The sequence below is a fragment of the Muntiacus reevesi genome, chromosome 4 (genome assembly GCF_963930625.1).
Source record: "Muntiacus reevesi chromosome 4, mMunRee1.1, whole genome shotgun sequence".
In the NCBI taxonomy this organism is placed as follows: Eukaryota; Metazoa; Chordata; class Mammalia; order Artiodactyla; family Cervidae; genus Muntiacus; species Muntiacus reevesi.
The window spans coordinates 84,014,274-84,040,573 of NC_089252.1; the positions used below are offsets into that span (position 1 = coordinate 84,014,274).

The following is a 26,300-nucleotide window of genomic DNA, read 5'->3' on the forward strand; positions in this document are numbered from 1 at the left end:
TAAGTGTTTCTTGAATGATTTGATGTATCGTAAATATAGATCTAGTCAATGAGCAGCTGCAAGTTTTCTGACATCAATATGAACAGCAAGGATTATTTTTTAATTGATAACATAATTATAAAGTTTTCTTTTCACTTCATATAAATGTTCATTTTTCTTACATTACATACATTATTTACTTGAGAGTTAAAGAGTTCATTTAAATAAGAATAAGGCAATATTCTATAAAAAATGATATTTATTACTAAGGTTTCAAAAATATGGAGGAAAAATTAGAAATTAACATAATTAAAATAACACAAACATAAATAAAACAGAAGGAGGCTGTTCTCATTTCTGGTACTACTTGCTGCTGCTGCTAAGTCACTTCAGTCATGTTTGACTCTGTGCGACCACCAAGGCTCCCCCACCCCTGGGATTCTCCAGGCAAGAACACTGGAGTGGGTTGCCATTTCCTTCTCCAATGCGTGAAAGTGAAAAGTGAAGGTGAAGTCGCTCAGTCGTTTCTAACTCTTAGCGACCCCATGGACTGCAGCCTACCAGGCTCCTCCATCCATGGGATTTTCTAGGCAAGGGTACTGGAGTGGGGTGCCATTGCCTTCTCCGTGGTACTACTTAAACTTCATCTAAAACAATAAGTTCAAAGAGAGTTTTGGCCAACCAGTACCCCTTAAAATTATTTAATTTTTCAAAATTTATAGCTCTCTTTTATTTTGTGTATTCCTTAGAAAACACAATTCCTTGTATATGTCATTGTGTATATGGAGAAGCTATTTAATTTTCATTTGACAGATATAGAAACTGAAGTTCAGAACAAACAAGAATCTTGCTTGATGGTATCCAACTAGGGGTTGCTGGTTCAATGGTGTTTCCATGGTAAAATCTTATTTTCTAAGTACTTTTTTGTCACATATAACCCAAGTCAGACTCAAATGCCTAAAAAGTTGGACTAATCAGTTTGGAGCTGGGAGCTGGGAGGGGGAACATGGTGAAGGAAAGAGCAGTGCTTCTCAATGGGATGACCCTAATCAGCAGCTCACTAATTTGGTACCATATAAGAAACTGGCATGACATCTGACTTCTAAACACTGATAACTGTTTCAGACTTTGAACAAACGGACACTCATGACATCTAATCTGTCTGTAGATGGCTTTGATATTGGGCTGAAGGTTAGCAACCTCTTTAAAATTGCCAAGCACATTTTTAAAAAACTTCAAGTATTCAGAGATTTTGGCAACAAAGTGGGTTGAAACTTACATTGTCGCCAAAGCAGAACCTTAGAACCTATAATTTTGTGTGTGTTATTATCTGCCAACTAAAAATACTTGCCTGGCTAGATATATAGAATTAATACTGCAGCATGACAAGATGAATACATTTCATTACAGTGTGTGGTTAAGTGTATGGACTTTAATTAATTTGGCGTCAGGGAAATAGTTACAACTTAGACCTTGGAAGATGCATAAGGCTTCTTCACACGTGGTGTTACTCCTGAGCTTGACTCTACACTTTTGAGAGTCACGTTTAAATAGACAAACTTAAGGTTCTTTTTTCTATTAAAAATCTTCTAGTAGGAGGAGAAGAAGCTTTTGTGTAACTCAATGGTATTTTCTATGAAGTTTGCCCTTAAATTTTTATTTTAGAATAATTGTAAAAAATTAAAATATTTTATATGCAATAAGAGGAATAAACCTATCTAGGAAAAAACCTACCTAAGGAGACAGAGAAATTGTATACAGAAAATTATAAGACACTGATGAAAAAGATCAAAGACAACATAAACAGATGGAGAGATATTCCATGTTCCTTGGTAGAAAGAATCAAAACTGTGAAATGCAGTCTACAGATTCAGTGTGATACCTATCAAATTAACAATGGCATTTTTCACAAAACTAGATCAAAAATTTCACAATTCATATGGAAACACACAAGACCCCAAATAGCCAAAGCAGCCTTGAGAAAGAAGAATGGAGCTGGAGGACTCAACCTTCCTGACTTCAGATTATATAACAAAGCTACAGTCATCAAGACAGCATGGTACTGGCACAGAAACAGAAATATAGACCAAAGAAACATGATAGAAAGCTCAGAAATAAATGCATGGATAAGGTACTTATGAGTGCCTTATTTTGGTAAAGGAGGCAAGAATATACAATGGGGCAAAGACAGCTTCTTCAATAAATGGTGCTGGGAAAACTGGACAGCTACATGTAAAAGAATGATATTAGAAAACTTCCTAACACCATACAAAAGATAAACTCAAAATGGATTAAAGACCTAAATGTAAGACCAGAAACTATAAAACACTTAAGAGAAAAACATAAGCAGAAAACTCGATGACATAAATTAAAGCAAGATTTTCTATGACCCACCTCCTAGAGTAATGGAAATAAAAACAAAAGTAAACAAGTGGGACTTGATTAAACTTAAAAAGCTTTTGCATAGCAAATGAAACAGTAAGCAAGGTGAAAAGATAACCCTCAGAATGGGAGAAAATAATAGCAAATGAAACAACTGATAAGGGATTAATTTCCAAAATATACAAACTGCTCATACAACATAATACAGGAAAACAAACAACCCAATCAAAAACTGGGGAAAAGACCTAAACAGACATTTCTCCAAAGAAGACATACAAATGGCTAACAAACACGTGAAAAGATGCTCAACATTGTTCATTATTAGAGAAGCAAATAAAAACTACAATGACATGTTGCCTCACACCAGTCAGAATGGCTATCATCAAAAAGTCTACAAACAATGAATGCTGGAGAGGGTGTGGAGAAAAGGGAATGCTCTTGCACTGTGAGAATGTAAATTTATATAGCCACTATAGAAGATGGTATGGAGATTCCTTAAAAAAACTAAGAATAAAACCACCATATGACCCAGCAATCCCACTCCTAGGCATATACCCTGAGGAAACCAAAATTGAAGAAGACACATGTACGCCAATGTTCATTGAAGCACTATTTACAATAGCTAGAACATGGAAACAAACTATATGTCCTTTGACAGATGAATGGATAAAGAAGTTGTGGTGTATATATGCAACGGAATATTACTCAGCCATAAAAAGGGACACACATGAATCAGTTCTAATGAGGAATGAACCTACAGCATATTATACAGAGTGAAGTGAGTCAGAAAGAGAAAGATAAATGTTGTATATTAATGCATGTATACGGAATCTAGAAAGATGGTACTGAAAAAATGATTTGCAGGACAACAATGGAGAAACAGATATAGAGAACAGAATTAGGAACATGGGGAGAGAGGAGGATAGGGTGATGTATGAAGAGAGTAACATGGAAGCTTACACTACCATATATAAAATAGATAGCCAACACGAATTTGCTGTATGTCTCAGGGAACTCAAACAGGGTCTCTATATCAAACCTAAAGGGGTGGGATGGGGAGGGAATGGGAGGGAGGTTCAAGAGGGAGGGGACACTTGTATACCTCTGGTTGATTCATGTTCACAGAAAACAACAAAATTCTGTGAAGCAATTATCCTTCAAATAAAAAAAAATAAATTTTTTAAAAATTGAAATATTTTTATACAGTCAGAGCTACATCAGTTACATGTCTTGCCAAATCATACTAATTTAACACAGAGGGCTTACTGAAAGAAGACATTCTTAAGGTAAACTTTTCCGCTTTTTTAGAAGTGGTGATCTGAGTCTATTGAGCAATCTTATGTTCAATTTATACATAATTTATACACAGAAATGTATGCTTCCTTTTGATTGTTTATTCATTCAGAAACTTTTTTTTTTTTTTAAGTAACTCCTGGAGTTTAGACATTTCCCTTGACATGCTGGTTGTAGGAGGAATAAAAAGATAACATCCAACACTTCTGAGACTCATTTTCTAAGACAGAGAAATAAGAAATAATATAATTTGGTATAATATAATGTAATATAATACATACTTACCATATAGTATAGTTGGCCTTCCCTGTCTGTAGGTTCCACATCCATGGGTGTGTGTCCCATGTGTGTTCATTTGCTCAGTCATGTCCAGTTCTTTGTGACACCACAGACTGTAGCCCACCAGGCTCCTCTGTCCGTGGAATTTTCCAGGCAAGAATACTGAAGTAGGTTGCCATTTCCTCCTTCAGGGGATCTTCCTGACCAGGGATTGAACCCACGTCTCTTGTGTCTCCTGCACTGGCAGGTGGATTCTTTACCACTGCACCACCTGGGAAGTCCACATCCCTGGACATGGTGGGCCAGTTCTAAAGAACTTGAGTGTTTGTGGGTTTTGACATCCGAAGGGCATCCTAGAACCAAACAATCCTTCATTAATACTGAGAGATGACTCTACTATAATGTAACATAAAACATCACGTAATAGCATCATCCAACATAACATGATGTAATGTAATCAAAACCACTACAAGTTTTCTGAGAAGGATATCAATTCCAGATATACAAATCTAGTATCTCAATTCTTATCAACAGATATGAAGTAATATTAATTTCTCCCCTGTCTGTTGACAATGACTTGTAGATTCTTCAAATTTTCTTAACTAGTTACAACTCATACTTCTGCACACATCTAACTTGAAATAATAAATGAGTTCAAACATTTCTGAAAATAGCTTGAGTGATGTCCATTTATTTAAGAGATTTTTTTAAAGAAACTTCTAAGGGCTGTACTCCCTTAAGAATTTAAAAGGGTAAAAATAGCTTTGTATGAGTTTGCAAGTATAAAGATAATAATTTAGGATGACAGCACTTTCACTTTTAAATAGATAAGGAAAATGATCTGATTTAGAAAGCCAGTAATATATTCAATTATTCTTTGCTGTCAATAAAAATAGGCTGGAATTTATCTGCTCAGAGTTGGTTTGGGAGATTTTATAACTACTGCACTTAAAGGTAATAAAAATTGGCCACACCCATTATTGTTACTATCAGAAGCCCTGGAAAATATACTTGAAGTTTATGAGTAAATATCGGGAACAAATTCTCTTGTTATGACATTTACTTCACAAGCTGGCAACTCAATTACAAATAGATGTAGATTACTTTATGTTTGAAATAAAATTACCTTGTCCATGCAGGCTACTGGGCTTCCCTTATCGCTCAGTTGGTAAAGAATCCATCTGCAATGCAGGAGACCTCGGCTAGATTCCTGGGTCAGGGAGGTCGGCTGGAGAAGGGATGGGCTACCCACTCCAGTATTCTTGTGCTCCCCTTGTGACTCAGCTGGGAAGGAATCTGCCTGCAATGTGGGAGAGCTGGGTTTGATCCCTGGGTTGGGAAGATCCTCTGGAGAAGGGAAAGGCTACCCCCTCTAGTATTTGGGCCTGGAGAATTCACAGAGTTGGCCATGACTGAGCAATTTTCACTTTCACTTTTCACAGGCTATTATGAATGCACCTAAATTTTAGGTATTACCTTTCATATTTCTGAATTGCTGTTTTTCCCCCAGGCATGGATCTCGGCTCAGTCACTAGTGCATGCTTTTTCAAAGTGTCATTGCAAAAAGTCATTATATTTCTTGAAAAAAAATCTTAAACAAATTATTAGAACTTATGAAGTGCTGTTATTTTCAAAGTCATTTATGAACATTAATTAATCGGTGTCCAGGAGAGATATCTACCAAATATAGCATTTAGTACCAGGAATAACATGACAAACTTGCAAAGATTTGAGCTTAGCGTACTGCCTAGTCTTTGGCAGGGATGGGGAGCAAAACACCTTATTACGTCAAGACTTATTCTCTCTCTCATTAAGCTGCAACTTACTACTTTTATTTAGAGTCATCACATTTACTTCTCTTCTGAATTTACCTTATATCTCCCGAGATATGCCTTACCAGACTAAAAACTATGTTTTGAAAAATAGGAAAGCAATCGGACATTTCTAATATGTTCTCAAAAACTACAATATTCCCCAAATTTTACTTTATTATATTTCCTTCAAGAATATGCTATGTACCCACAAAAATCTGAACTTCAGTTTAGCATATTATTTTAGTCAGACTTATACAAGAAAAATACTTATTTTCCTGAGGAAACTAAGAAAAAACAAATCTCCCTGACAGTTGGCTGTTTAATTCAGTCCAGAAAGCAAACTACATGTTTCAGGCATCATTCATTCTCTCTGTCGAGGACTATACCAAGAACTATGAAGTACAAAACTATTAAAAGTAATGAGGGAAACAACTTTGCCTGTTTGTAAAAATTATGTTATTGTGTCAAGACATTAGAGAAATAGCTACTGTTTATAATTTCGTAAAGAGAATGAATTCTAGTATGGAAAATTAGAAACATATAGTCAACAAGTGTTAAGACAAAAAAAAAATACAGGATTTTTATATTTTTTGTTGTTAATTCTTTCAATAACTTGTTTTTAAAGGCGGACCAGATTTCCTAGACCTGTAATTGCACTTATATATATATAAACAATAATTCCATAGAACTCAGAACATTGATGTTCAAGGAATACAGATAAAGATCTTGGCACACAATCTTTGACCAATGGACCAAGTTAAACTTAATTTGATGGTAGTGAGATAAAAGAAATGTAAATATTTTAAAAAGATATAATGAACACCCATAATTTTCAGATTTTGGTTTTCTCAGAACACGCCTTAAATAACAATAATAATGAATTCATTCATATAAAGTAAACTATTCCTGTGCCAAATAAGATATTTTGAAATGAAACACATAAAGCAAACTAGTATTCATACTCAAGTTCATTTCATAAGAGTGAATATTTCATCACAAAATGCCAAAAACATAATAATCTCCCAAATATTTCATAGATTCAGTTCAGTTCAGTTCAGTCACTCAGTCTTGTCTGACTCTTTGCAAGCCCATGGACCACAGCGCACCAGACTTCCCTGTCCATCACCAACTCACAGAGCTTACTCAAACTCATGTCCTTTCAGTTGGTGATGCCATCCAACCATCTCATCCTCTGTCATCCCCTTCTCCTCCTGCCTTCAATCTTGCCCAGCATCAGGGTCTTTTCCAATGAGTCAGTTCTTCCCATCAGGCAGCCAAAGTATTGGAACTTCAGATTTGGCATAAGTCCTTCCAATGAATATTCAAGACTGATTTCCTTTAGGATGGACTGGTTGGAACTCCTTGCTGTCTAAGGGACTCTCATGAGTCTTCTCCAATACCACAGTTCAAAAGCATCAATTCTTCAGCGCTCAGCTTTATAGTTCAACTCTCACATCCATACATGACTACTAGAAAAGCCATAGCTTTGACTAGATGGACCTTTGTTGGCAAAGTCCTTCCAATGAATATTTAGGACTGATTTCCTTTAGGATGGACTGGTTGGATCTCCTTGCAGTCCAACGGACTCTCAAGAGTCTTCTCCAACATCACATTTCAAAAGCGTCAATTCTTCCGTGCTCAACTTTCTTTATAGTCCAACTCTCACATTCGTACATGATTACTGGAAAAACCATAGCTTTAACTAGATGGACCTTTGTTGGCAAAGTAATGTCTCTGCTTTTTAATATGCTGCTAGGTTGGCCATAGCTTTTCTTCCAAGGAAGAAGCATCTTTTAATTTCATGGCTGCAGTCACCATCGGGAGTGATTTTGGAGCCTCAAAAAATAAAGTCTCTCACTGTTTCTCTTGTTTGTCTGTCTATTTGCCATTAAATCTCACTACACTGTCTGAATTTTTCTTTTTCTTTTTTCACTGAATAGTGAAAACTATATCATAGTCTTGCACTTGGGAACCAATGAAATACTCCAGAAATCCTCAGGTGAGTACGAAGTTGAGCCAGAACTTCTCTCTTTTTTAAAAAATTTTTTTAAAGCTTATTGTCCTTTAGTTAAAAAATTGAAGTATATTTGATTTACAATGTAGTGTTAATTTCTGCTATAAAGTGATTCAGTTATACATATACTGATATATACATTCTTTCTTGAAATACTGTTTCTATCATGATTTATCATAGGGTATTGACCATAGTGTTTTGTGCTTTTCAGTAGGACATTGTTGTTTATCCATTCTATATATAAAGGCTTACATCCAGTAACCCCAAACTTTCATTCCATCTCTCCACCAACCCCCTCTCCCTTGGCATCCACCATTGTGTTCTCTATGTCTGTGATTCTTTTTCTGTTTCATAGACAAGATTCACTTGTGTCATATTTTAGATTCAACATAAGTTGTTGATCAGTCACTAAGTTGTGTCCGACTCTATGAGACTCCATGAACTGCAGCACACCAGGCTCTCCTATCCTCCATGTCTTCTGAAATGTGTTTAAATTCATATCCATTGAGTCAGTGATGATATCAAATGGTATTTTTACTTTCTCTTTCTGTCTTAACTTCACTTAGTATGATAAACTCTAGTTGCATCCAGGTTGCTGCAAATTGCATTTTTTCATTACTTTTTATGGTTGTAATGTTCTATTGTACCACAGTTTATTTATCCATTCACCTGTCAATGAACATTTGGGTTGTTTGCATATCTTGACATTGTAAATAGTGCTGCTATGAACATAGGGGTATAAGTATCTTTTTGTATTAAAGTTTTGTTAGGTTATATGCCCACAAGTAAGATTGCTGGATAATATAGTAATTCTATTTTTAGTCTTCTGAGGAACCTCCATACTGTTCTCCATAGTAGCTGTATCAATATACATTCCCACCAGCAGTGTAAGATTCCCTTTTTCCCACATCTTCTCCAGCACTTGTTTTTGTAGACTTTTTAGTGATGGCCATTCAGTGTGAGGTGGTACCTTATTATAGTTTTGATTTGCATTTCCCTGATAAAAAGTGATGTTGAACATCTTTTCATGTTCCTATTGGCCATCTGTATTTCTTCTTTGGAGAAATGTCTAGGTTTTCTGCCCATTTTTTCCATTGGGTTATTTGCTGCTCATGAGTTGTATGAGTTGTTTGTATATTCTGGAAATTGAGTCCTTGTCAGTCATGTAGTTTGCAAATTTTGTTTTTCTTATTCTCTAGGTTGTCTTTTCATTTTGTTTATGGTTTCCTTTGCTATTCAAAAGCTTGTAAGTTTGCCTAGGTCAAGATGGACCAGAACTTCTAAGGGTTCTTTGCTCTTTGGAAAAATATTCAATTTACCCATTATTTTTGAAATGTCCAGTTAAGAAAGCTCAACACAATTGTTTAGGCTAATGAAAATATGGGGGAGGGGAAGAGTGAAAAGCTTTGCAGCATGTTGTGTGGGTTATGGTTGTTAAAACCTGTTTCATACTAAAAATGATACCACTCTGCAGCTTGATATAGAATTATAGGATTTTAAAGGAACTTGGACATCATGCAATCCTAATGTTTCATTTTACAGATGAATAAACTGAGGATGGTGTCTCCATAAATTCATTTTAAAAGTTTTGGGGATTAGAACTGAATTATTTAAAATAATTAAAAAGGGCACTATGATGGTTAATTTTATGTGTCAGTGTGACTGGGCCAGAAGGTGCCCAAATAATCTTTGTGTATTTGTGAGGGTGTTTCCACATTTGAATCTGTAGATTGAGTGAACCAGGTAAGCTTTTTCAATTTGGAAAAGTCTCATCCAATTCATTAAAAGCAGAAAAGAAATAGAAAAAAGTAGGAACGTTTGGAAATAACTTACCATGTTCATAACAGTGTATAGCAAAAAGTAGGAAAGTAGAAGTATAGAAATGACTTACCATGTTCACCACAGTGTATGACAGTACACGCCATCAGTAAAGGGAGCCATTGGAAATCCTTCCTAAATGTCAAAGGAGCATATATATTATAAAGAATATTTTTCTTGAATGGACTGATGGAACCACAGCTGGTTTCATTCTTTAGCACCATTTCGTGTTGAGTAGGTGAATTACTCATTTTTCTTGAAGCTGCTTTAGATTTTGACATACATACAGATTGAATCTGTTTTCATAGTCTGTTGAACACTTAAATTAGTAACTTATTTTGCTGGGGGTTTAGTTCATAGTAGCAGATGACAGCAGCTCTGTTTGTTAACAACTTACAGTGTTGCATGCAACATACTCAACACTTGTGTACGTGATGTCCTTTAACCTCATAATAGTGATATGGGAATGATAAAAGATATATCCAACGCCACACTAAGAGTAGAGATTCAAATCAATCTAATCAAAACTTGCACTGTTTAATATTAATGCCAAATTATATTCTGAAAAATGTAGTATGGATGGAAGACAATATAAATGATATATTACATATTGAATAATACAAACATTTAATACTCCCATGATTATGAATTAAAATCCACCTGCAAATCTATGTGTTGATAAAAACTGACTTAGCTTTTGGATTCATACTCAAATGACCATGCATCTAGTTCTCTTAATCAGCAAAAATGAAAATCTCATAATACGTTTCATGCTCATTATGACTATATCTCAGTCTCTACTATGGGAACCAGGACACAAATCTTGTCTCTAATCAAGGTGAGAAAACCATTAAGACCATGTGCCATCACTGGTATGTGATCAATACAAACGTGTGTTTTTCAGGCAGCTGTGACTGTGCCAAATGATATTTTCAGTTGCTTGTTTATTTTGTTCCATCAAAGCACAGTCAGATCTTAAGGTGCAGGGATAATAAGGTTCATTGATTTTACTGCATGCTTGACATACTCCAGCAAGGAGCAAGTTCTGAACTGTGGAGAGTCACTGCCCGTCTGCTGTTGATCGGGTATTTTTAACCAGTTCTAAAATATTTTGGAAATGAAAATGACAAAATCCAACTTTGGGGATTGTGTGATTTGAAAGTTGTGAGGAGAATTTGTATATTTTCAATGTAATTGAGATGTTGTACCATGTTAAGAAGGCAAAAAATAGTGTGTCCATTCCTCAGCTCCCCAGGACACCAAACCTAATTGACTGATAGCTAGATCAGGCTGACAGCAGGACAAACCCCTCAAGGCTGTTTGTGAAGGAAATAGATGACTGCTTAGAAAGGCAGAGGTGTTCTCATTAACCTTTCCTCCTCCTATACTGCTGTCTCCAGACTGTACGATCCCAGGAATTGAGACCACTGACTTTAACCAGGTACATCCAAGAGAAGAGTCAACCCACATGAATCTTTCTAAAGCTTGGACAGTATAAAATTATATTTATAGTTTCAGAGAATATTGGCAAAAAAAAAAAAAAAATTGACCAAAATGTCAACAACTTTAAGTAATTCTGTTTCTGGATTTATTTATCATATAAAAATAAGGCCACACACATTGCTAACAATTTGTAATAATTACCTGAGAACTGTTCATGCACCCTCTTCCTTGGGATAATTCAGAATTGATTTTAAAATTAAACTTTGCTATGAGAAATTGCTTACTGGAGCCATTAGATTATTTTTGTTGGCTACTTTTTCCCTACTTTTATTTTTCTTGCCAGAAAGCACTTTTTCTGCCATTTTTATTACTGAACCTGATACAAAAGTGAGTTGAGAATAACATCAAGTATATAGGTATGCTACTGGGTGCAAATATTTCTGTCCCAAGTTGATTCAGAGATAAAAGCACATCATGCTTTACAATAGTTGACATTTTTAAAGAATCTCTAGTATAAACAAACAATTATATTTTATTTCTAAAACTAGGGTCAGATTTTAAGTTACTGAACTAAATTGCTTGGAGCATATAAAATATGGACATCTTAGCTATGAAAAGTGCAATTTCTTTCATATTGACCATCACCTTCAAGAGATTTATATATACTCTCCATAGAAGTCACTTAAAAGTCATAGCAGTGACAACTCCATGCACTAATTTGGCACCTTCTGAATATGTGTAATCATGTGTTAACACTAAAATTCCAAAGTGTTTAAAATTTCTTTATTTAATGTACCATAGATATTTACAAGATTTTAATAATATACATTTTTTCTTTCCAAACAAGTCTGCTTTAGAATGTTATCTTGTCACGGGGGCTGGAGAACTTTTTTACAGAATAATTTGCTTTTAAAAAAACTGAAAGATTTCTGGTTTTATTCATCATATAAGTGGCTGAATAGCAAAACAACAAAAAATTGTGATGACAACTGACAGGAAATGGATGCTAGGTTCTAAGACTGAAATTCCTCTGGAACTCAAACCTGCAAAACATAAAAATGAAACAAAATATATTGAGAAAAAGTAAAATCATTTGCTAGATTAATTCTTCATGAACCAAACACATACTGTTATTTCTCTTTTAATACCACATTTATTATACTTGTTTCACTTACATTGTGTTTAATTTTAGGAAGTGTTTTTAACCCTCTGATTTAGGATATCTGTTTTAAATATAAAAATAAAAAAGAAAAATGCCTAAAATTGGCTAAGTCTGACTAAAGGGCAGAATAGGATTGGCCACCATGTAGTGGCTGATGAGTTATACTCAGTCACAGCTTCAGTAGATAAGTGAGTGATTCTTCTAAAGCAGAATTAGTAAATTATTATTATATACTAAATCTGACTGATTGGCGTTACCTGCTTAGGACATCATGTTGAGAGGATTGGAAAGCACTAACTCAGCTCAGTATGAATGCCATAATCGATTAGTGATGTCTGCCGTGAAAATGGCAATGGGGATGTACCTATGTGTACTTCACACTTGTTCTCCCTGCTCTGAGAAGCTTACAGGTACCCTGGGAAAAACTTTCACGTTTTGTGCCAACAGGATAAAGCATATACATACCATGATGGTTGTGAAGGTTTTTTTTTTTTTTTTTTTTTTTTTTGAGTTTTAAATGAGGAAACATAAAACTGCTTGTCATATGTAAGCATGTTGTAAATGTGAGGGATTAAAGAAAATTGACTCATCACCTCTTGCTTGCAATTGAAATATGGGAAAAAATAGAACTTTTTTTTTCAGCCAATATTTAAACAAAAATTGGAAAGATTCATAGAGCCCAGATTTCATGCTGGCAGCTGTCTTTATTCAAAATCTACAACAGCAATGGTGATTCAACTTACTTGACATTTTTGGAATCCTAATTTCCTCACTGCTGCTTCCATCCCCACCATCACTAACTGTTCTTATTTCAATCAAGTAGTCCTCTTCAAAGGGAACCAGAAGCTCAGCAGATGTGTTGTTTGTTTCCAAAATATGAGTTTTACTCTGTCTGTTTTGCCGGTACAGAATCTGAATAAAATGGTGAATCATGTTAAATGGACATGTAGCTTCTCGAAGGTGCAGAAACTCTTACAGGACACTAGCACTGTGAGCCTTATACATGCTGTAGTCCTTGGATGGAAATATCTGGTCTACACTTTTTCTTTAAATTTGGTTGTTAAGAAAAAATATTTCCTTTTGGCCAATGCTTCTAAAATCAGTATAGATTTATCTCTATTAGTTATAGCTTGAAGCCATTATCTCTGGACCTTGCTGTGGAAAGTTACTGATTAGTTTGGACCCATTTCAAGTGTCTGGATACTATATGCATTTGTCAGCAGATGATGTTCTTTACCACTGATGGAAATGGTTTGTCTTGATATTTGATGATTGGATTGGATTTCTTTGTTGGATTTCTTTTATGTTGCTGATAGATGATATCCTTCTGTAGCCTAAGTTCTAGAAATTCTATTTGAATATACTTTTTGATCTCATTCTCATCTCACATTTTTAATATTTAAATACACAATCATATTTTTTAATACAGATTAGTCACTTGAAGAAGAAATTGTTGCATACTGTAAAGATTTGTTAATGCTTCATGACACATTACTGACCTCACAGTATAAAATCTACCATGAAGAACTTAAAAGTGGTAATGCTAAATATTTTCAAAGCATTAAAACAAAGATTCCTATATTTCCATATGCATAAAATTTGTTTCTTATTTGGTTCTAACATTTATCATTACTTAGGAAGCTAAGTGATCTGTTTAAAGGAAAAACAGAATACTCACCTTGTAGCCTAACACTTCAGACTCATTTTCCATAGTTTTTACATGCTCCCAGTTTAGGCATAACTTAGAGTTTGTCAACTTCCAGGCAATGTTAGCTGGTGGTTGGCTTGGAGCTTTAAAAAGATAATCAAAGATCCAAATGAATATTTATTAGCTCATGGTTACTGTATGACCCAACAACATGAAAAGGAAAAATAAGTACTGGATAATTAGCATAAAAGGAGGTAAAATGTTTCCAGTGTCATTTCAAATATCATATTAATTCTAATCAGAGGAAGTAAATTCATTCAAATTCAGGTCATTTGGAAATGTTTTTGTGACAAATATGAATTAATAATGGTATGCTGCATTTTCAGTATTAATTTAGTAATCACTTCTGTTGAATTTGTTTACTTTATTATATGTAAATAGGTGGAGGGCTCCTTTATCTAATGTTTAATTTGCCCATCAATCAATGAGACTCTCAGACAAACTCAGCTTGCAAACTTTTTACATATATCAATACAGAGGTGTACATTCCTAGTGGTCCTTTACTTTTAATCTTGCATTAATTAGGACTCATTGACTATAAATAACACAACCAACTCAAGTTGTTTAAACAAAATATTAGCAAGAGATTGTGAAGGATATAGGGGACTCTCTTGGGATTCATGGCAGAATGCAACAGAACCTCAGAGGAACAAAAAATGTCTGAAAGCCAAGAAGTTCCTCTCTCTACCACTCACAGTAGTATTTGCTGCATGCTCATCTTGCCATGGACCACCTCTTTGTTCAGTATGTGCAGCAGAAATCAATCTCATCTGAGATCTGAAATCTCCTTTGTTGAGAGATAGTTCAAGCTAGAATCTAAAGGTAAAAAGCTAATGATTGTCTTAATTTGGCCATATTCTATTTTACCCTAATCCATTGTGACTAGACAGTGAGAAAGACATATGACTCTCAACATAGATAGAACTAGTAGGAACCATGAAGAGGGAAAGTGATTACAAACTGGGTGATCATCCCAAAAGGTGTCTACCCTGAACCCGAACTGTGGTTTTAGTTCCCTGAGATTAATGTTTTTTGGGAGAAGGAAGATGTGAAGTTCAAGAAGACATATTTAGAATTAGCCTTCTAAAGTAATGGATCTCATCCAACTGGAAGATTTTACATACAAGAAAACTAGAGTCCAGGTTGAAAGTCTGCTTCTTCAAAACCATATAGATAATGAGTGCTTGAACCCAGTCAGCATCCTGGTTTCTTGACTTTTAATCTAGCTTTTTTTTTCCTCCTGCATGACAACGTACTGCTTCTCAAAGATTTGAGTCCACATGATTATTTTTGAGATTTAAGAAACTGAAGAGATTAAAAATAATTCAGCTGGGTAGCAGAGGCAAAGATAAAACCCAGAAAGATACTTTTGGCATCTTATTTGAATATGTGAGGCTGAATGAGCATAATATTTAACTCATTATAACATTGATGGAAATGATTTCTTTTGGAGTTTTAACTCAATGGCTATTTAGTGTCTTATGTGCTTCTGGAGAAAATTACAGGGTGTCACCCAACATTGTTTTATGATATATCTACTTGCCTTCTCTAAACCCATGGGATGTCATACACCTAATCACTTATACCTCAACTGGCACATAGTAGAGAGATAAATGTTTCACCCATGCTCCCATGGGGCTTAGTTCATATATTTTATTATGAACTTATCCCACTGAATTATAGTTATTCATGCTTTGTGTTTCTTTAAATTTACTGAGAATGCATTGCAGACTCCAGCATAGTGCATGGCATGTAGGCAGAGGCATATATATCATATATGTTGAATAACTGGCTGTGTAATATATAGCTAAAGAAAAATCACTCAGGGTCCAATGTGATTTTCTCATATCATGTAGATTACACACTGGACTGTGAGCAGACCCATAGGTGACACAATATGGCAAATCTATTCATTTTGCTATCCTACAATTGAGGCTAATTGACATGGTCAAACCTACAGAAACCCATATGAATTTATAAAATGAACATGCTAGGTGAATAAACCATGTCCTAGTACATTTCTTGACAATATAAACCAAATAATATTTAAAAGCCTGAGAGTTTTGCATGTAGTAAGAATTCAGTGAAGTGGAACTAAAGAGACTCTTGAGAAGGTGAAAGAAGGGAGTGAAAAAGTTGGCTTAAAGCTCAACATTCAGAAAACAAAGATCATGGCATCCGGTCCCATCACTTCATGGCAAATAGATGGAGAAACAGTGAAAACAGTGGCAGACTTTACTTTTCTGGGCTTCAAAATCATTGTAGATGGTGACTGCAGCCATGAAATAAAAAGATGCTTACTCCTTGGAAGAAAAGTTATGACCAACCTAGATAGCATATTAAAAAAGCAGAGACATTAATTTGCCAACAAAGATCTGTTTAGTCAAGGATATGGTGTTTCCAGGAGTCATGTATGGATATGATAGTTGGACTATAAAGAAAGATGAGCACCGAAGAATTAATGCTTTTGAACTGTGGTGTTGGAGAAGACTCTTGAGAGTCTCTTGTACTGTAAGGAGATCCAACCAGTCCATCCTAAAGGAAATCAGTCCTGAATATTCATCAGAAGGACTGATGTTGAAACTGAAACCAGTATTTTGGCCACCTGATGTGAACAGCTGACTCATTTGCAAAGACCCTGATGCTGGAAAAGATTGAGGGCAGGAGGAGAAGGGGACAACAGAGGATGAGATGGTTGGATGGCATCACCAACTCAATGGACATGAGTTTGAGTAAGCTCATGGAGTTGGCAATGGACAGGGAAACCTGGCATGCTACAGTCCTTGAGGTCGCAAAGAGTCGGACATGACTGAGCGACTGAACTGAACTGATGACAATGATTATAGTTTTTAACTGTTTTCCCTTAGCTTAATTCAAAGTGCCCTTTCTAATCTTTCTCAGTTATAAAAGAGGTAATTTAAAAATTCTCCCCAGATATTGCAATTTTAATATCTAGTATATTCTTTGGCACATTTCTTTTATCTCTGGTCTTTAAAACAAAGTACTAATGTAGCAACTTCATATAATCAATACAGCAAAAATGAAAATGCATGTCTTTGATATCACTGGCAGTAACAGATTCTGAAGGTATTATCTATTGCTGTGCCTTTTCTATTTGTTTGCATGTTTAGATAAAAAGTACTCCTTTTATACTATGAATCCATTGATGATGCTTCAGATTGAGAGAAAGAAGAAATTACTTCTATTAAGTATATGGGACTGATTGTGTCTCTGAGATTGGGATATTTGCATTTGTTTCCTCATCTACCATAACAGAAGTAAGGCATTTCATGGACATAAAATGAGAAACATTATATCAGGAATGAATTCATGGAATGAATGGCTCATTGTGTGGGTTATTGGGAATGCTTTACCCTTCATCCTATCTGGAAGGTGTAAAGAATTGGACTTTGAAGTCAGAGAAACCTGAATCTGTATACAATCTCTTCCGAGAGGCCTGGTTTTTCCAATATTGGAATGAGACTAACATATTCTAGTTTATAAGAGTTTTAACTTCCATGAAATAAAATGAGAAATATTCCTCCCTTGCTTAGTAGTACATAATAAATTGCTCAGTAATTGTTAACTGTCTTTCCTGTAAGTATCCATTCTTAACTGTGGTATTATGACATAGTTTTTCAATGGTGTTCAATATGGATTGTTCCTAATAACACAGTTTCAAAGTTTGCAAATGATTCATTTCTTAAATATAATTAGGAGTATTTTCAAGATTTTCCCTTCATAATTTTGTTCTTCCTTCAGTTTTTTATGTACTTTTTGAAAGGCAGAAAAAATGGTGAAGTCTTAGCTAATTATCTGGAAAATTCTCATAGTCCAGAGTTTTTCTTATTTTGTCCATGAGTATGACTTCAATGTCTATGCCTTTTGTCTAGTATTGAGTTGGGAAAAAAGTTTGTTATTTCTAAAAGGTGCTTCAGAAGGCCTTTAACAATTTTGATTTCATGAGTTTGTTATATTTACCTAAACTGGACTGTTGTATTTAGCTAAAATGACAAAATTGGAATTTCTATCACCTTGAAAAAACAAAATACTATCACATGGATAATATAAAACACATGCCATGTATGTTTATACCTAGTTGGTCAATGGTAAACTCAACAGCAAGCATTTTTCCAGTCTTTTGAAAGAATTTTGCAGGCAATTTCCAAAGACTAAATTATTTTCTATTAATCAAATGAGAGAGCAACATTAAACTAGCCCTCTGCAGCTCTAATGGCTTCCCTGTGATCAATTTTTCTGTAGATGGCATTTATATTCAACTGTAGTTCACACTGTGAGCTCAATTCAAAAACAACTTCTTATGTTACACTTCTAAGTAACAGCATGGGGTTGACATTTGGGAGAGAGAGAAAGAACATAAGTGCAAGATGAAATAAAAGCTTAATGCTTCCTTTATGTCTAAATATGGATTGATTGCATTATTTACAACAAGAAAAATTCTGTACAGAGTGCTAGTCAGTCAACGTCAGGGGCCAAATTGAAGCAAAATTTGCAAACACTTTCTGTTACTGGGTCTGAATACTTCTGTCTATATAAGCAGTGCTTTTCCTCTCCCCTTTCCTCTTGGAATTGATGTAAATATTTTTTTCCCTTTAGTGGTAAATCTAAATTTCATTTAAGTGATGTCTGTATGAATCGCAAATACTTGCAGTGGTCCTCAGCTGTCTTTTGGAAAGACATCATTTTCAGTAAGCTACAATACTTAATATCAAACCACTGATATTTATTTTAAAAATCCCATATTTAAATAAAAAAGACTTTTATTTAAAAGTCTATCATCATCACCAGCAACAATAATAGCAAAGACTTCAGAAACTTTGTATATGCTTGTATATGTATTTGGAGGTCTCTTTGTCCACTAGGTCTCTTTATTTTTTATGTTATGTATATCTCAGCCTCTTAATTTCTTCATAGTAACTTTTCATAATTTATGATTATTTTATTTCACTTTTGTTGTTTTAATTTGCCTCCCCACTAAAGAGAAATTGCCTGAAGGCACATATCCTTCCTGTTTTAATCTCCATTAGTCACCTAACCCTGTTCATGGCTCATGGGAGGCTCTACTTCTTGAGTGAAAAACTGATTCATCATATTTCCAAAAATAAAAATAAAAATCCTCTGTTTTCTGTTTATCCAATCAAAATAGGCAAAGATTTTGGTGAATGTGTGCTCTGCTTTCTCACAATTTACAGTGGATGACCAAATATTAGATGGACAATCTAGGCAGTTGCAGTATGAATGTGTGATGCATGTAGATTACTACTATTCAGAGTTAATTTTGGTGTCATCTGAAGGGCATGGAAAATCAAAGTTAGACCCGGGGATAGCATTTAGAATCAGAGCTATCCTTGGTGTTTCATGAAAGCCATTTCTCATATTTTCTGTGCATGTACTTCCATGGCTCTTGAAGAAAATTTCTGCAGCAAATTTATGAAAAGAAAGAAACTAGAAAGTAGATGAACTTTCATACTTTAAAAAATGCAAAGGAAGTGAAATCACCTCTCAAGAAGAAATATAATAATATATGTTACCACACATCAAGCTCTCACTGTATGACTGCCTCTGGGTCACCTCGCTGTACGTTATGTCCTTTAGTTCTTAAAGGAAACTCTAGAGGAAAGCACAATCATCTCTGTTTTTCAGTTGAGAAAAGCAGTTCTGAGTCATTAAGTGTATAGACTTCTCACACAGTTCATGGCTGAGCTGAGACTCACGTTCAGTTATTTCACTCTGAAGTCCTTTTCTAGTTCTTTCCAAAAGTATCTCAGTGGGCCAAGGTTATGAAATCACTCAGAAAAAAGTGAAAACATATTAAAGAGGACATTTATAGATAAGTAGAAAAGATATTTGTCTGTTTATAGGCATGATGGGGTCACTACAAACTGAGAGAATGCATAAAATCAGATAAGAAAATTTTAAATGTTAGAAGATCAGTAAGTCTGGTGCTGCTAGATGAGGAATGGGAACGGAAAGTAATTTGGGGACAGACTGAACAGACTGTGAAAGATCTTGTACACCTTTCTCTAGTCTTTGTTCTCTGAAATAGAGGAGACAGTGAAATTTTGAAATTAAAAGAGCATGTGATTCTGTTTCAGGTGGAAAAAAATCTCAAGGCAGTTTGAGGTTTGGACTGAAGATTTGAGGGTCTGGAGAGAGAGAGAGACACTCTTTAGATGGTTAAAGATGAACACTACAAATTAGCACAACGTCCATGGGATCCAGAGATTCAAAGAGTCTGTATTCATTGTATGCCAGTCCAACAAATGCCACAAGAGAATCTTCCTAAGCATCTTTTTTTTTTCTTTTTTGTTTTGTATCTAGGAATTAAAATAACATACTTCTTAATGCGCTTTAATAATTAAGATAAGTATACTGAATATTAATACTAGGCTTAGGACTTAAACGTGCTCAGTATTTTGTAACTGTGATTGGCAGAATCAGGGCCTCCCAAACATATCCAGGTTCTAATTCCTCAAACCTGTGGATATGTTACTTTATATGGAAAAGGGGATGTTGCACATATAATTATGTTGAGGATCTTGACATGGATCAATAACCCTGGATTCTTTGGATGGCTTCAGTGTGATCAAAATGATGTTTATGAAGGAAAGAGCCAAGATCAGAGGAAATGTGAAAGGCAGAAGTAGAAGGTCCAAGTCAGAGGGAGACTTGAAGATATCGTACTGTTGGCATTGAAGATAGAGGAAAGGGCCAAAAGCCAAGTGGTATGTGCTGTCTCCAAAAGCCAGAAAATTCAAGGAAACAAGTGCTGTTCTAGAGCTTCCAAAAGGAGAATACTCGGTTGTGGTAATTTGAGTAGCAACAATAGAAAACTAAAGTAGTTTCTGTTCGATTTTCCAATGACAGTGATAAAGAATGCTGAAAGAATAAAATTAGAGATTTGATTGGTATTCAAATACAAAATGGAGTTTTGTAGAACCTTATTCTCAAGTCCTTGTTGGATATTTTGATAAAAGAGTTAATGCAAACAGGCTGGTGTAAGAAAAATTTAAGAAATATTGAAAGAAGATGCTCATGATAGAAATTGGGAATTACAAGGGGGTTTATTCATTTTCTTTTTTTAATGAAAGAGAAGAGGGATGCTAGACCTCACTTTATACTTTATGACTCTCATCTCACTCTTCTCTCACCAGATATATTCTAGCACTATAGCACTAGAATATAGGATAAAAGTACTCCTTGTTAATGAAATTGTTTTCAAAGGATATGTCTCCCACTCTTTGATGAGGCTGATCTCATGTGAACACTAAGGCAAACCACGGATAAAGTTCTTGGCATTTAATTGAAATTTCAGTCAAGCCCATTTGCAGGACCAAGTGGATCAACTGAGCACATCTCTTGCTACTGTGTCTAAAACAAGTTTTCTGCTTAAACACATAGAGTGGGTTAGCATAAACTATCACGTGGTTGATTTAGGATGCATGAGCAATGAAACTAGCATATTAAAGGTAAAGAAAAAACTTTTAGTTTTAGGGTTATATATGGGTGTAATCTGTATGCAGGTCAGGAAGTAACAGTTAAAACTGGACATGGAACAACAGACTGGTTCCAAATAGGGAAAAGAGTACGTCAAGGTTGTATATTGTCACCCTGCTTATTTGACTTATATGAAGAGTACATCATTAGAAACGCTGGGCTGGATGAAACACGAGGTTGAGTCAAGATTGTTGGGAGAAATATCAATAAACCTCAGATATGCAGATGATACCACACTTATGGCAGAAAGCAAAGAAGAACTAAAGAGCCTCTTGATAAAAGTGAAAGAGGAGAGAGAAAGTGTTGGCTTAAAGGTCAACATTCAGAAAACTAAGATCATGGTATCTGGTTTTACCACTTCATGGCAAATAGATGGGGAAACAGTGGAAACAGTGACAGACTTTATTTGGGGGGGGGGGGCGGGGGCTCAAAAATCCCTGCAGATGGTGACTGCAGCCACAAAATTAAAAGATGCTTACTCCTTGGAAGAAAAATTATGACCAACCTAGACAGCATATTAAAAAGCAGAGACATGACTTTGCCAACAAAGGTCCATCTAGTCAAGGGTATGGTTTTTCCAGTAGTCATGTATGGATGTGGGAGTTGGACTATAAAGAGAGCTGAGTGCTGAAGAACTGATGCTTTTGAACTATGGTGTTGGAGAAGACTCTTGAGAGTCCCTTGGACTGCAAGGAGATCTAACCAGTCCATCCTAAAGGAGAACAGTCCTGAATATTCTTTGGAAGGACTGATGCTGAAGCTGAAACTCCAATACTTTGGCCACCTGATGCGAAGAACTGACTCACTTGAAAAGTCCCTGATGCTGGGGAAGATTGAAGGCAGGAGGAGAAGGGGATGACAGAGGATGAGATGGGTGGATGGCATCACCAACTCAATGGACATGAGTTTGGGTAAACTTCGGTAGCTGGTGATGGACCGGGAAGCCTGGTGTGCTGCAGTCCATGGGGTCGCAAAGATTTGGACATGACTGAGCGACTGAACTGACTGATATGTGTGTGTGTGTGTATGTGTATTTATATAGGTGGCTCTCTGTATCTGTGTATCTCTGGGTTCAATATTAGCAGATTCAATTTAAGATTGAAAATATTTGAAAAAAGTTCCAGAAAGTTTTAAAAAGCAAAATTTTAATTTGCTGTGTGTTATTAATAATAATTTACATAGCATTTACATTGTATTAATATTTGCAACTATCTGTAACATTTACATTGTTTTATGTATATATAAGTAATCTAGAGGTGATTTTAAACATAAAGAGGATGTATTAATATGTAGGTAGTATGCACATTCTATGATATTTTATGCAAGGCATGTGAGCATCCGTAGATGCTCCTGGAACCAATCCCCCTTGGATACTAAAGGACAATTGTATATGTATGTGTATATAGCTGTATGTACATGATCTCATATGTATACTATGTGTATATCTATATCTTTTTGATAATTAGTTTATTGTTTGGGTCTCAGCCCACATTAAATTGGTCAATGGAATTGGAGTAATATGAGATGGTTGGCTTGAGTATTGTGTCACCAACTACACTAGAATGTCTGTCAGCTTGTCACAGCTCTGTCAGATAAGAGAGGTTTTTTTGATACTACATTTCCACATTTCTAATTACCCTTGATCTTGCCTGAGATAGAAGCTGAATTATACACAAGAGTTTTTGTGATTTTGGGATCTCTCGGTTAGCTACAAGAAATGTCTGGGCAAATTTAAAACTTCTGATTAATTGGAGATTTCCGTCAGATTTTCAGATTGACTGAAAGAGACTAGACTCCATGAGGACCACAGAAGCAAACAGTTCATACAGGTAGACGGCCATGACTTCACCAACCCAGTCAAGATAGAGTAAATCAGGAAGACAAATTGAACCACATCTTTAGCTAGTCTCTTCTAGAAAATTACATATGACTTAGTCTACATCAAAGTAGGGGATTGAAGGAGAACTGGTTTAAGAGTTGTTGATCCACACAAACTCTTCCATTAAAATGGACCGATAGTGGAGGGTTTTGTTCATTTGTTTCCTACTTAACAGTTTCACAGCGCTTTGGATTTTCCAATGTGCTCCTATAATCAAAACCTCATTTGTGCCTTACTGGTAATTTGAGAAAGCAGTGAGGGCAGAGGACGTTTTCATTTAACAGTTTAGAAAATTAAAGCAGAAAAATGAAACGTTTTATCCGGTACCAGGTCATGAGTCAGTGAAGTATGTAGAATTAGAACACAAGTCTCTAGCTACTAGCTGGTGTTATGGACACAAGTGGATAATACATCTTCTAATTGAAGACTTATTAACTGAAATGATTCCCAAGTTCATTTTGGACATGACCAGTTGTATTTATATGGAAAAGAACTTTGATTTTCAGGCTTTTTAAACCACCTCTTCATTCCCAATACACAGGACACAAAGAATACAGTATTTAAAGGCTTGTTCTATTTTTTCCTGTTTGTTAGTAGCAATGCATTCATGTCTCAGTCATTCTCCAAATTCAGCAACTGTATTTGTTACTCTTTTTCATTGGAATTTAGAGACCAAAGAGTGTGTCTCAAAAAGCCCGTTTACACAAATAATTTATGTTCATCTACAATATATAAGAAATACATAAGTATTATTCACTTATAAAAAGAATAAATTACAGTTCTTACTAAGCTGTATCTGATCAGACAATTTCCTGTTTACTACTTTGACTCATATTATGGAGTGTTTGTGCAGCACCAGACTCATTCATAGGACAAATGCAGCAATCGTCAACTATTAATCCTTTATTCGTAGGTCCTATCTCTGTGAAAGATATTTAGTTTATATTTAAGGGAGATAAAAAGAAGCAGAAGAGTTAATTCTTGGATTTCAGAGGCTTTCCAGTAATTTGCAGTGAAAACATATCATAGAAGGAAAGATCTAGGTAACTTGACAGTGAAGGAATCACATCAATACTCAAATGATAAGACAAACAAAAACAAACAAAAAAACCTATTTAATAAGCATTTACTAAAGTATATGCTGGACACTTTCTATTAATTATCTCTTCCAATCTCAAACAAGGCCCAGTGAGAAAATCAATAATACTTTGTCTTCATTTTACAGATGAGGATATTGAAACTAAAAAATTAAATTAACCACTTAATATCCCCAGAATGGGAGGTCAGATTTTGAACCCAAGTTGGAAGAGGGCATCAGAGACACTGTATTCTCTGTCTTTCATCTATATACTCAAAATATTTTCTCTTTTGCAATTCCAGAAAAGATCAGAACAGTTCATTTTGGTTGTTATCAGAAAGTTTCAACAACTATCCAGATTTATAGGCCAAATCCACTGATCAAATAAAGCAATCAGTAAAATGATGAGGCGAGATGAATGAAATGGAAATTGAGCACTAAAATGCTTCTTCTTGTAGGTGAATTGTGGTTCCTAGAGTGTGATGTGTACTTACGGGACTTCTTAGTGGTAACGTTGACTGGAGGGCTTGAGGGCCCAGTCCCAGCAGTGTTATAAGCTCTCACAGAAGCAAAGTAGACGGTGTTAGCTTTCAGGCCTGTGATGTTTTTGGTTGTGACGTTTCCACTGACCCTGATTTTGCCTATCATGGATTCTTTGGAATCATCTGTCCAGTATAAAACCTGCTCATTAAAAACAAAGAACAAGCAATTTATTGTTTCCTAATAACTGCCAAACACAATGGTGTATGGGAAGAAGTCAGGAGCGCAAATGAGAGGATATTTTCCAATTAAAATGGTTATACAATGACAACAAAATAATCAAAGTCCAAAATTTATATGGAAGAAATTTAAAAAAATGAAACCACAATGGAAATGAGAAAACCTAGGGTTTTTTTTAGATTATCACAATAAAATATTTCATGAAATATCTAAAGGGTAACAGATTTACCCCCCCCAAAAAAGTGAAAAGTGGGTGTTAGTTGCCCAGTCATGTCTGACTCTTTGCAACCCCATGGACTTTAGCCCTCCAGGCTCCTCTGTCCATGGGATTCTCCAGGCAAGAATTCTGGAATGGGTAGCCATTCTCTTCTCCAGTGGATCTTCCCAACCCAGGGATCGAACCCAAGTCTTCAGCTTTGCAGGCAGATTATTTACTGTCATCATTCTTTACTGAGCAATCAGAGCTGAAGCCTCAGGTATACAGTAGTAAGTCAGAACAAAATAAGAGTCATACTTTCAGTGAAAGACTCACATTATGATGTTTTGCTATTGACATTTCTTCTGGAGTTCTTTGAATCACAGATGAATTATTAATTCAGCATATACTGATCCCTTCCTATACATTAGCACTGTTTTAAGCAAATTGGAAAAGACAAGAAAGAATAAAGCATAAGGCATGCCTTTGCACCACTTATAATCTAGTTAAGACGTTAGAGCACATATGTAAAGAGAAAGCAAAGGATGCATCTGCCAAAAATCATATGGAAATAAATGCTGTAAGAATTTGAAGACACATAAAACCAGAAAATAATTGGAGAAGAGTTCAAAGAGCAGGAGAGAGTAGAGATGATCTTTGAGAAATAAATAGGGTTCACTTAAGAGGTATGGCCTTCTAGGACTGGAGTGGCAGAGGCACCTACAGAAAGTAAAACTTTCTGTTTGGACAACAGGGCTCAGATAAAAGGAGAAAAAAAAATAAAGGCAAAATCCTACTTTCATTCTAACACCAAAATAAAGTAAACCTTGTTACTCATTTTTGAATCATTAGATTTGGAAGTCAAAGAAGAGTAATCGATTAATAAGTCCTGTCAATTAACTTTGTGAGAATGAAAGACTGTAAGTTTGAAATGATTTGTTTCACTCTATATAGACTATAATGGCAGATTAGGAGAATGTAAGCTTTATCTTGTCACATAACTGCTTTTTCCAAGAT

General features: G+C 35.3%; 1 protein-coding gene across 1 annotated transcript in view; it reads right to left on the bottom strand.

Annotated features, from left to right (window-relative positions):
- Positions 1–11,957: 11,957 nt before the first annotated feature.
- The window catches only part of CNTN6 (contactin 6), a 161,955-nt gene continuing 147,612 nt past the window's right edge, over positions 11,958–26,300 (bottom strand). The window contains 5 exon segments of the mRNA XM_065935281.1: positions 11,958–11,996; positions 11,998–12,065; positions 12,928–13,096; positions 13,863–13,975; positions 24,862–25,048. Of these exon segments, the coding sequence (XP_065791353.1) occupies positions 11,958–11,996; positions 11,998–12,065; positions 12,928–13,096; positions 13,863–13,975; positions 24,862–25,048 (576 nt within the window).